Here is a 12,861-nt window from a genome sequence, read left to right on the forward strand (position 1 = left end):
GATATAAACTCAATTCACCTCTCCCTGGTGATAACTGATTTCCACAGATAAAATACCGTAACAGTTGGACCAGTCCCTAAAAGGTTCTTTCATTTACACATAGCTTGCTCAATCTGATCCTACTGAGCACCAACCATACAACTTGTCCGGTCAATGACCTATCCTATCTGATCCAGTTCTGTTCAGTCATGTCCGCATACCAAACACTTATTGAACACTTGACTTTTTTAACCGTAAAGATCTTTTATATAATAAAACTAATTATAATCAGCTAAAGAAATGCTAACAAAAAAAAACTAACTATAATCAATTAAGGAATGTACCAAAGGAGAGAGGATGGTCAACCCATAGTACTTAGGTCCCGTTTGGTTTGAAAGAATGGAATAGATTCAGAGAGATTTGTATTTCAAATCCATTCCAATCACATGTTTGGTTTGTTGGATTGTCTGGATTTTACAAACAAAACACACCAATGATTTCAAATCCATTCCAATCCAAATGCCTCCATGAAATCCAAATCCCTAAAAAACAATCATGCAAACCAAACAGACCTAACGGATATAAACTCAATTCACCTCTCCCAGGTGATAACTGATTTCCACAGATAAAATACCGTAACAGTTGGACCAGTCCCTTAGCATGTCCTTTTCAAACTAGCAATGTCGCCATTTTATTTAAAACCACTTAAAAGTTCTTTCATTTACGGAGTATAAACATGCAATCGCCAAGTTGCTACCGATAACCAGTGTTGTTGATCATGTGATATATACACAAGTAACCTCATCATGGGTGTTCAAATTTTTGGCATGAAATCTTCCCCACCAAAAATGATAGTGAATGAAAAACAACAAAAGGTATTGGACTTGTGAATTACCATGAGTGTGGTCATAGGCTCCTCTTCTGCACATCCTTTTATTGTCTTATTAACCTGCATCATGTAATCATCATTCAATTTAGACCCTATGCAAACACACATACGGCGAAAACAAAGAAAATAGCAAATACATTCAAGCAAGCAAAACTCAACTGAAGCTGAAATCATATCTTTTTATTAGGAAGTTTTCTGATTTCAGATAATGATGACTCATCTTTCTGATCAACTTTGATGAACAATTCGTGGTATTGACGAAAAAAGTGCCTAATTCTCCTACGTTGGTTAGAAATGGATAAAATGGTAAAAGAGAGCAGAGGGTGTATCTCAACTGTATTTACGAAGTAGAAATAAGAGAATCTGATGGTGCAAGAAGGTTGGATCTCTTTTCCACCAAAGATATGATCACTGCAACATTGTCAGGCTTGCCACCTGCACATCCTGTGTATCCAGCTGCCTGAGCAGCATCCGAGAATGGACTTCTTACAAATGCAGACCTCCCAACTTCTTGTGCTCTTGTCGCCAATGCATTAGCAATTTCCTAACAGCGACGAGCATAGAAACATGATAGTTCGTAATTATGATTAGCACCCAAATGCAATGGTACAATGCACACTAAATCAGTAAGTGTATGGTACTACATGTAAAGAACTCCAGATGAAAGAAACCAAAGTTGGTATGGAAGTGCCACGGAGCAACTCATCTCTAAGTTTTATATAAAATTGTGACCAATTAAAGATTACTCCTTCCCTCCCCAAAAATTAACACTTGCTATTTTGGTTGTCCCTGAATATTGCAACATTCCTTTTCCACCCCCTTTTGTAAATTTACCTATTATCCATTAGCAATTATCATTGGGATTGATTATAATCTACAAGTTTTCTCAACTTTGTCTTATAATAAGGGTGGTCTATGTATTTGATCATTAGTTAAGAACTTTTATTAAACTATGTGTCAAGTCAAATGTTGCATTTTCTTAAGACAAAGGGAGTAGTACTTAGGGGCCGTTTACCAAACGCTTTTCGAGAGACCACTTTCATTTACCTCACTGGGTAACATTCCCAATCACCAAAAATGAATTAATGGTTAGCGTTTATAACGCTTTAAGTGCTTATGGAGTAAGAGTCATCACCCTCACTTACCGGGTAAGACTCTTGATCCTTGTCTTCCCTCTATCCTGGTAAGATTCTCAGTCCTTGTTATGTTCACCCGATAAAGTAATTGAACAGGTAAGTGGTTACCATGGTAAGTGTTTAGTAAATGGCCCCTCTGTTCGACCACAGGAATTAAAGGTTCTGGCAGTTAAGACCCAAAAACTGTTGGATGCTCCATTCGTTTTGTTGTAAGCTACAAAATTATAAGTTATGCATGCGTCTATGAGATTCTTTTCTTTTCTTTCGCTATGCATTGAAATCAACAGGATTTCCTAATCGCATCAGAACATCCTGACAGAAATACTGCTAGCTTTCGAGAAACTATGCAAGCTATTAGTGATGTAAAGCTACAATTATATCTCAATAGTCTTTTCGTTTTAGGGTATAAAGCCTCTGTCCACTTACTATCATGAGTCAGTCAAATTAGTTGACCAAATATTAGTTCCTTGAATATTTGATACTTCTTTGAAAGACTTGGGTTAAGTAACATGGAATACTTGTATTTGTTGGTAAACAATTTGAATTACACAGTAATCTTAAATCTAGTAACTAAAAGAGTTCACTAACTTGCAAGCTAGCTAGAGCCAATCATGAACATGAACAAAAGTGACTCTTGGTCACCGTTAACAATTTTTTTTTTCCATGTAACTTATAATGTTTTAGCATTAAGGATTACAAGATGCTGGTGATTACCTAAGTTATCTAATTGTAAGCTTTCTTAGGGGGGGATTACAGAAAGAACTAACAAAAACTTGTTCCACGTTTGATGTGACAATTATACCGGGAATAGACATGACTGAGTAACAAAAATGCATTTTTCTGTCCCACCAAAATAGGTGGAACAAAATCAGGGAGATAAGACTAAGTTCATAAATTACTAAACCATCTATTTCAAATTAAAACCCTAAAACCTTCCATCACCCACCTACCTCACTCTCAACCGTCTAGTCCATTTTGCGTACCAAACGCACCCTTAAGGTGTCATGAGTAACTTTGTCCAACTGTGTGCCTTCAGATGAATTTAATCCATTCAATTTGATTATTACTTAATAATGCTAGCAGGGTATTTGAGCATTTTTGATATGGTAAGAAGCGCTAGGCAAGTCACAAGTTACGGCAAATTTAGTGCATGGGCCAAAAGGTGGAGCCGCTAAACTAGTTTCAAATAATAATGGACACGAGGACGTACATGCAAACCATGAAGAGACATTGGACAAGGATAGAAGGCGGCAAGAAATGTGCCGCGAGTTATGGAAACAACACCTATTTTTTAGCTCAGAACTTTGATGCAGCAGTTGTTACATGCAAGAGGTATTAATGTCACAGCTAAAGATTGAATGTTAATGTTCCCCAACCTTCTGTGCAAGTCCAAGAAAAAGGTGAGAAAAAAGCACATTAATATTCACCTCAGGTTTCATCCCAGCTTGCAATGACTTTGAGACGATCATAGCTATTTCTCGCTCATATAGATTGTCAAATAGTCCATCCGTGGCAGATACAATTATGTCACCCTCATCTAGTTCAATTGTGTGTTCCTGAGATGAAGTGTTAAAAGAGTTGAAGTTGTTCTTTTTTGTCAGAACAAGGGAGACCTTCAGTCTATTATACATGAATATTGCATCAAACTGATCCACAGCTCAGCCAACCAAAATTATGCCCTCGATATTTTAGCGATAGTTTTGATTACATACCTCCACAAGTTGCAAGGGATCATCACATTCATCAACTTGCAATGAAAAGTGGAACTCGTGAAGCAATGGAGAAGACTTCTTATAAATAGCACCATGTCTTATAATTAAAAATCCCGTGTCTCCAATATTAGCCACATGAAGAGCCTGTTGAAAATTGAATTTCAGTTGAATGCCAGCAATAATGCTCCCCCACAGTTCTGTTCTTTCTCTTGTAATTAGTACAGGTGGTCCTCTTACATGTTATAATGCAAATACATAAACAAGATAAATAAAAAACAAATATATAAAAATCCTAATCCACAATTTAGGGTCTGCATAAAGATCATCTAAGTTGATTTCCATACAACTTCGCTTATAACTATCACCATTAGCCTCCTGTACTAATCCTCCAAAATTGTGTTTCTCTTTGTTAAAATACTTATCTATAACTGTTAAAACGTAAAAGTTAAACTAATCATTCAAATAAAAATTTACAACCCTACTCAAATCTCAAATGTGAACATTAAGACTTCAGAACACAAACAAAGAATGATGAATGACAAAAACTAGAACATTATAAAAAGGACATACAAAACTATATTATACGGACATGTTTATTGTAGAATTGTTTGGTTGTTAAGTATCAGTGATCAACACAATTCAAGCTACTTTTGTTTCAACATGTGAAGACGAACTAGCCGTAAATCATGTAAATTGAAATGGAAGATTATTGTCTGCTGAATAGCAACTAGAAACAAATAAATAAACAGAAGAAATGACATAAGCAATCAAGCAAATCAATAAACATCAAACAAGATAGTGAGATACTTCATACTTGGATCTTGGGTTCCAATAAATTTAGAAAAGAAGTTTTTTAGACACAAAATTAAAAAAAGGAAATATTGTCTTGTGAGAGGAGGGTTAACAAAAACAAAGTTGGTTTACTTTTTTTAATGTGAGGGTGATCCTGGGCCCACCTTAACCCTGAGGTGCCTCCACCCATGCACGCGTTTTAACTTAAAAATGACTACTCATCTCGCATGAATACCCTTTTGGCAATTGGCCATAAGAATCCTGTCGTCTCATTTTCTGGAATTCATTTTTTTAATAAACGTCCTATTTGTCTCTGTTATAGAATAGAAATGTTTAATTGAATAGGAATGCATATATTTAGGAGGATTATTATGGATTAATTTAATGGAATTGATTTGATTTCCTTCCTTATTTAGAATCTACCATGTGTATTGATGTGCACATACTAATTATTTTATTCCAGTTTGCTTTCATGGTATCAGAGCCTAAGGCTCTTTTGGGCTAGCAGTTCTGCCTTGTTATTTCTGGATTTTTTCCACTATTCTTCATTTGTTATATGTGGTAAAATTATTGCAAGTCTTGGAGAATTTTCTCCCTCTGGTTGGAGTAGCTTCTCAGACAAAGTTCAATCAAGTATGGTCTTTGTATATTTAGGCTTTTTTTTATATAAATGCAATCTTCATGTCCGTGTTTTCTGCCATACGTGTTTCCTATATTTTTTTCTTCATGCTTCAAGTGTTGATTTAAGCATTTTCGGGTGTTCTTTGCTATTTGCTTTCTATGGTTTTCTTTTGCACATCAACTTCGAGTAGTAATAGGTGAGGAAAAGAAGACTCCCGTCATGAGTAACATGATTCCACCTTGGTCTAATAGTGATAGGTGAAGAAAATAAGACATGCGTGTCACAAACTTAAACATATGCGTAATAAACCCACAATTGCAAAATGCAATTATGAGCTGCTAGTTTGTCTGATGGTAAACTCATGTTCATTCGAGCTTGTTTCAAATTATCAGAAGCTAATTGAGATGTGTGAAAAAGGCTTCTATAATTCAGCCTCTAAATTGAACACAAATTCTATCTAATACAGAGAGAATCAATAATTATGTAACTAATCCCTAAAAATCAGCTTACAGATTATATGATATCCTAGCTTGATTTTCTACACTCCCCCTAAAGCTAGGATATATATGTTCTCAAAACCAAGTAAGGTACTTAATTGAGTGAGATTGGGCCGAAACAGAGCCTTAATTAAAATGTCAGCAGCTTGCTGCTTGGATGGAACATGTGTGAGTGAGATTGTCTTATTTTCGACCTTCTCATAGATGAAGTGTCTATCAATCTCCACATGCTTGGTACAATCATGCTGGACTGTATTTTTGGCAATTGCAATTGCTGACTGGTTGTCACACATGATCCTGATGGAGTCTGAGATTACAACCGTAAGTTCTTTCAATAATCGTTATAACCAAATTCCTTCACAAATGCCCAAGGCTAAAGCTCAGAACTCTGCCTTGGCAGTGCTGGTTGTTTCTTACTGCGCCATGTCACGAGATTTCCCCAAATGAATGAGCAGTACCAGATGTGAATCTTCCATTATACGAGGATCCACCATAGTCTGCATTGGTATAAACATCTAGTGTCCGATTGACAAATTTTCTGAACATGAATCCCTTCCCTGGATCTTTCTTCAAATATCTTAAAATGCGGTTCACAGCCTTCATCGATGGGTTGCTAAGAAATTGACTCACAATGCTGACAGTTAAACTTATATCAGGACGTTTGTGAGTTAGATATATTAGCTTACCTATCAAACACTAATATTTCCTGTTATCAGTTGCCGGTTCATATGTCCGAGGCCTTAGCTTGGTATCAGGATCCATAGGGGTCTCAATTGGTTTGCACTCGATCATGCCAGTCTCACGTAAGAGATAGAGCACATACTTTGATTGGGAGATAGAGATGCCTTGACAGATCCTTGCTACTTCCATTTCTAGGAAACATTTTATAAATCACAGGTCTTCAATCTCGATCTCTTTGGATGGTAGCCCTTTTGGTCTCCTCATTTCTGCTTGATGGTTCCCTGTAAGAACTATGTCATCAACATATACTATTCTATTAGGGCTGTGAATCTCCCATCTGAGAAGTGTTCTGCAAACAATGTATGATCTGCTTTAGTTTGGGAGTATCCGTCATTTTTAAGGACTTTGGTGAATCTGTCAAACCAAGCTCTAGGGGACTGTTTAAGTCCATATAATGCTTTCATTAGCTTGCAAACCTTCCCATGGTTCTCCTTGTTCTCAAATCCAGAAGGGTTGTCCATATAGACTTCCTCGATCAAATCTCCGTTCAAGAAGGCGTTCTTGACGTCAAGATGGAACAACGGCCAATCCTGATTAACTGCAATGGACAATAGAACAGAAATCGTGTTAAGCATGGCTACAGGAGCAAAAGTTTCCTGATAATCAATTCCATATGACTGAGTAAGCCCGTCTAGTGGCCCTTTAGCCACTAGACGGGCTTTATATCTGTCTATACTCCCATCTGCTTTTTGTTTAACTGAACAAATCCATTTGCAACCCACTTTCTTCTTCCCAGGTGGTAGATCAGTTAACACCCAGGTGCCATTCCTTTGAAGAGCATTGTACTCTTCTAAGGTTGCTACACGCCATTTCTGTATCCGTAGAGCCTCATAAACCAAGTTGGGTATCGTGACCTTGTCTAGGGATGTCATAAATGCCCGAAATTTTGGAGACAAATTTTTGTAAGAGATGTAGTTGCGAAGGGGATGTTGGGTGCATGATCTTACCCTTTTTCTTTGGGCAATGAGAAGATCCAGTGTAGGATCACAACTGAATAAAAATTCTATCATATAAAGAGAGAATCAATAATTATGTAACTAATTCCTAAAAACCAACTTAGGCATGGGAATGGCCCCCGACCCGTCGGGGAACCCGGTCCATCCGTCCCGATCGGGCACGAGGATTCCCCGCTAAATCGGGGACAAGATGGGGATCCTCGTTTGTCTTAAACCGAGGATGGAGACGGGACGGGTATCGTACTCCCTGCCCCGCCCCGTACCCGTTATATATTAATTAATAAATGATATGTATATACATATATAAATGTACATATATATTATTTATTTCAACTAAATCGATAATTCATAATTTCCTATTTTTTAACTAGGTTTATAATCTAAAATTGTTATTTTTTGGATGTTAATATGTAATATTTTGGATGTCCAGTAAAAATACAATTACTCGATAAGTTTTGTATATTACTCGATATGGTTTTATATTACTCAATATCTTTTAGTACATGTGATTTTAAGTTTTTTTTGTATTAAATTGAATTTTTTTTTGGTTTTAGGCTATTAATTCTTATACGATGTTGTGGGTTTTTTGTATTAAATTAAATTCATTTTGGTTTTAGGTTTATTGAAAATATTTGAGATTTAAACATGTATGGTCTCTCACATATTTAATTTAAAATAACTTACATAAACGGGAAAAAAAATCCCTGGTTCCTGTTGGGGATCCCCGTTCCCAGTTGGGGATGGGGATGTGATTATATTCCCCGACGGGGACGGGGACGGGGACGGGGATTGAGGTCCCCGCCTCATTCCCATTCCTAAATCAGCTTACAAATTATATGACATCCTAGCTTGATTTTCTATATTTGCAGACAAGTTAACATTGTTATATAAAGTGCTTGAGTTGTGTTAAGACTCAGGAATGAGCTAAACCAAGACAACTTGAACTTGAATGATGCAAGATAAAGTTGGGGAAATCTTAACACATACATAGAAATACATGTTTTTTTATATGAAAAGATCAAAACAGCAGTACCATGGCTTATTATAGTTTCTGCATAGGAATATGAGATGTATATCTGAGTTGAGTGTCTGCTAAAAGTTGCAAAATTTAATCATGATCTACATTAACAGGATTGAGATAGCAGAATGCTGCAACGTTTTATTGCTACAGGAAAGCTTCCTTTTTCTGTGAACAATGAGTCCATACCCATGCTATTTGTTCCATTTCTAAGTTAATACTGTAAACCAAAAGCCAAACCAAGTTTAACCCTCGAATTCGCATCTGAAATCAGTTACTTTGCTTGCTCTTGTTTCTTTAAGGAACTTTGAAGTCTTAATCTTTGAGGTACGATATCTGGTACCATTATATATGACTTGTTCAAGATGATAATATACGTGTAAACTTGCACAATCTTACTACTTGTTTCTTTGTTGACAAACATCTTGAGTTGTAAAACTTGCAACATACTGCAGGGCCAGGTAATCCATACGAGTGCCTCCTTTCCTCCTCATCTTGATGGGTCATTGACTCCGGGGCCTCCAATCATACTACAGGTAATCCTAATATTTTATGTTGGTGTGTCTACAGTTGATTAAAGAGCTAGTTCTCTTTTTTGAATTAATTCATTATGTTTTGGATCCTTGTCCAATTATATCCAGAAAGGGATTTCATTATTTTATAACTTTCGTTCTTTCAGTTAACTTGGCTTTATTTTATAATGAGTTGTTTCTAAACTGTTACTCATTTTGAACTATTTCTCATCTTAGTGACCTTAGATGTTGATATTCAAATACAACTCATTACTTCTGTGCATACTTTGAGGAGTGACAATGATAAAAAAAATATTTTACTGGTTACTTTCAGACTTCCATAACTAAACATGAAATTATCAATCAATTTTATTGTGTTGGCACCAACTCAAAATGGTGTAACTGAAAGGAAAGCTAGAGACTTGAGACAGCTCGAGGAATCTTATCCCAAACAAATATTCTTAAACATTTCTGGTTTATTGCTGTCTCAACTGCTTAGTATCTCACTAACCTCCTGCCTTATGTTTTTCATGATGAGCTGCCTTGTACCATCATTTCTACTACAAAATACTTATTTCCTATCGAGTCTCGTTTGGTAGTACTTGTTTTGTTCAGGATGTTTGTCCTCATGTTACCAAGTTAAATCCCAAGTCAATCAAATGTGTTTTATGGGTTACTAATAGAAAGGATATCAATCGTATTATGTACATAACATATAAAAAATAATTTTATTCCATTTTGCTTCCAGTCTCCACATAAATCATCACAAACATGGTTGATGCATTTTGGTCGGCACTAATATATTTTGATTTGAATGTAGAATTAAATGCAAGGAATTTTCTTGGAACTCGGCTCTATGGTCAGCAACTTCAACCATTTCAAATATAGAATCAAATGTTACAGCTCTTCTTCTAGGGAGGACAAGAATGGGTATTAGGTGTGTGGGTTCGGCATTTTCAAAAATACTAAGATCTGAGTGTTGTGCACACACATGCACACACACACAGAGGCGGAACACAAACCTTCCAACCGTGGTGGCATGACTTCATCTTATGTATATTTTCAAAAACACAAAAAATACACTATCCTAAAACAACATATTAACAAAAATGTCAAACATTGACCATCAAAGAGGAACTTGTTGATCTTTGGCGGCTCTGAAGTGGGGGGTGGGAACAGGTTGGGGAATGCATTTGTTGTCCCCAAGTCACTTCCCTTATCCCCTTCGGTCCTTGACGAGTATGGGGAATTTAATCCCCTCCCCACTAAAAAATGGGCCTATATCTCCAACCCATCCTTGTTAAAACAAATTGACAAGCAGCATATACATACTGATACGGCTCAGCTTGACCTGACCTACACTGGGGTTGGATATATCAGCGTCGCAAAAGAGAGGCAGGAAACAAGTAGAGGGGGCTCTTTGCAATTTACTTATTCTTAATTAATTAGTTGATTAGGATAGATATTAATTAGTTTATTAGGATAAATATGTTTTCCTATTTTGTTGGATTAGGGTACGGCTTTATTTAGGGGGCCGGCCACCCTATTATTTTCATTCATTCAGATATTTTATTCTTGTCGTTTGACATTGGAGATTCCCTGGTTCTCGAATTCCAGGATTTATCCGTAAGCATCCGATTAGCGGTACATTTTGGCCGCTAGTCTTGATTTTGCCAAATTGATTCGTATCAAATTGGTATCAGAGCATTGGTCTTGCGCCTGTGATTTTGTCCATGCCACCATGACCAAAGTTCAGGATCTTGAAGCTGAGTTGTCCTAACAGAAGCCTGCCGCCGATTAGTTCCGCGCTGACACGACGAAGCGATTCGAAAACTTGGAGGCCACCGTGGAATCCTTGCGCACTGAAACAGAGAAGCGACATGCGGAGATCATGAAGGTCATGTTGCAACAGTTCCAGGCGTTGAAGTCGCCACCACCGCCGACAACGGCGATGCCATCGCCAATCTACACCGATTGCACCACACGGCCCATAATGCAGCAATCAAATTTGATTTTTGATGAGAATGGGGCGCCTCTGCCGCCTTGGCATGCAACCAACAGTACGACAAAGGAATCGAAATAGCCCATCGGCACTCAGGAAATTCCTTTTTTGGAGACGGGTACATTTTCTTTTTCTGAGATTGATAAGCCATTTGGCAGCGGGTATGGAAGGGGCTCAGGACCTTTGGGGGAACGGGTGTGGGTGCCGGGGACTGACTACCGTCTTCGTAAGCTGAAGATGCCCCTGTTCGATGGAACTGATGCATATGGGTGGGTGTACCTCATGGAAAGATTTTTCGACGTTCAGGGATTTGTTATTATGGGGGAGAAGTTGAGGGCGGAGGTGTTGGGGTTGGAGGGACAGGCCCTCGCATGGTACCGATGGAGTGATGATAGGCACCCTTTTCGTCACTGGGAAGGATTGAAAAGCCAGTTGTTGGCTCGGTTCCAGTCATCTCAGGAAGGGGACCTATACGAACAATTTTTGGCAATTAAAAGGAAGGGTCGGCACGCGAGTATATAGGGAAATTTGAAACATTATCGGCACAGCTAAGGGGTATTCCTGAGAAGATTATGCAGGGTACATTCCTAAAAGGGTTGAAATCGGAGTTGCGAACTTCCGTGAGGTTGCTTTAACTAGTGGACTTAGATCGGGCGATTCAACTAGCTCTTATGGTGGATGAAAATAAAACTGTCAGGAATGCGGAAAAAGGGAAAAACAAAAGTCAGCCGGTGCGGACGGGAGGGGGGGCTCACGGCCGCTGGCCGCCCCACCAACGGGAAGCCAACGACCGACAACAGGGGGTAACAAACAGCCGTTTAAACAGATGACAGACTCGGAACTGGCGGATAAACGGTCTAAGGGCTTATGTTTTCGATGAGACGGAAAGTTCACACCCGGACACCGTTGCCCCGAGAAAGCCCTGCGGATCATGTTAATGGATGATGAAGATGACGAGGGGGAACAGGTAACACCAGAAACTCACGCACACTTGGATGCGGTGGAGGTGTCAGTACACTCAGGTGGTGGAGCAGTTCCCTGCCTTTCACCTTGAGGACAAGGTGAATCTTCGGGGCGGGGGTAATGATACGGCTCAACCCGACCCACACTGGGGTCGGATATATCAGCGTCGCAAAAGAGAGGCAGGAAACAAGTAGAGGGGGTTGTTAGCAATTTATTTATTCTTAATTAATTAGTTGATTAGGATAAATATGTTTTCCTATTTTGTTGGATTAGGGTACGGCTTTATTTGGGGGCCGGCCAACCCATTATTTTCATTCATTCAGATATTTTATTCTTGTCATTTGACATTGGAGATTCCCTAGTTTTCGAATTCCAGGATTTATCCGTAAGCATCCGATTAGAGGTATGTTTTGGCCGCTAGTCTTGATTTTGCCAAATTGATTCTTATCACATACTTTTGTGCGTAAGAAAAACCTAACTCCAGAAACAAATAATCCTGCTTTTAAACGTATAAAAACCACTTGCAAACAAAAATAAATGCAAGTCTCAAAATTTCGAGCACATGCAATTCTAGATTTTTGCCAATGAAGTGCAAAATGTAAACTGATTGTCAAGTGAGTACTTTAACAAGTCAATGAAAAAATCAAAGTAAAAGGCAACTATTTATTTCAAATTGATCACCCCTGTAAAAAGTGTATAGACATCCAAGTCACATACATAAAGCATATGATTAAATAAAATGTAAAACGAAAGATAAATAAATCAGCCCAAAATGAATATAACAATAAAATTCAAGAAATCAACCCCAAAATGGCTAAATCCTCGGCTCTTATTCACATGTTCAAAATATCGAAGTGATGTACAAATAAAAATAACAAAGTTTCCAAAACCACATAAATCTATACTATATTATAAAGAATTTGACAAAAACTCTTGAAAACCACTTTTATGCGTAAAGTACTGTTTATTAATGCATATTACTTAAAACTCAAGATTACAAGTAGATTGTGCGTAAGTACAACTTATTAAAGCTCCATATCTG

The 12,861-nt window shown here is 37.8% G+C and overlaps 1 protein-coding gene across 1 annotated transcript in view; it reads right to left on the reverse strand.

The window, feature by feature from the left end:
- Nucleotides 1–659: 659 nt before the first annotated feature.
- The window catches only part of LOC112516266 (probable protein phosphatase 2C 62), a 25,824-nt gene continuing 13,622 nt past the window's right edge, over nucleotides 660–12,861 (reverse strand). Inside the window, exons 8-11 of the mRNA XM_025123283.1 lie at nucleotides 3,717–3,860; nucleotides 3,432–3,560; nucleotides 1,204–1,412; nucleotides 660–928 (exon numbers count right to left, since the gene is read on the reverse strand). Coding sequence (XP_024979051.1) covers nucleotides 1,209–1,412; nucleotides 3,432–3,560; nucleotides 3,717–3,860 — 477 coding nt within the window. The 3' untranslated portion in view covers nucleotides 660–928; nucleotides 1,204–1,208. The remainder of the gene's footprint in view (nucleotides 929–1,203; nucleotides 1,413–3,431; nucleotides 3,561–3,716; nucleotides 3,861–12,861) is intronic.

Source organism: Cynara cardunculus (assembly GCF_001531365.2).
Source record: "Cynara cardunculus var. scolymus isolate 2C chromosome LG 8, CcrdV1, whole genome shotgun sequence".
Taxonomy (NCBI): domain Eukaryota; kingdom Viridiplantae; phylum Streptophyta; class Magnoliopsida; order Asterales; family Asteraceae; genus Cynara; species Cynara cardunculus.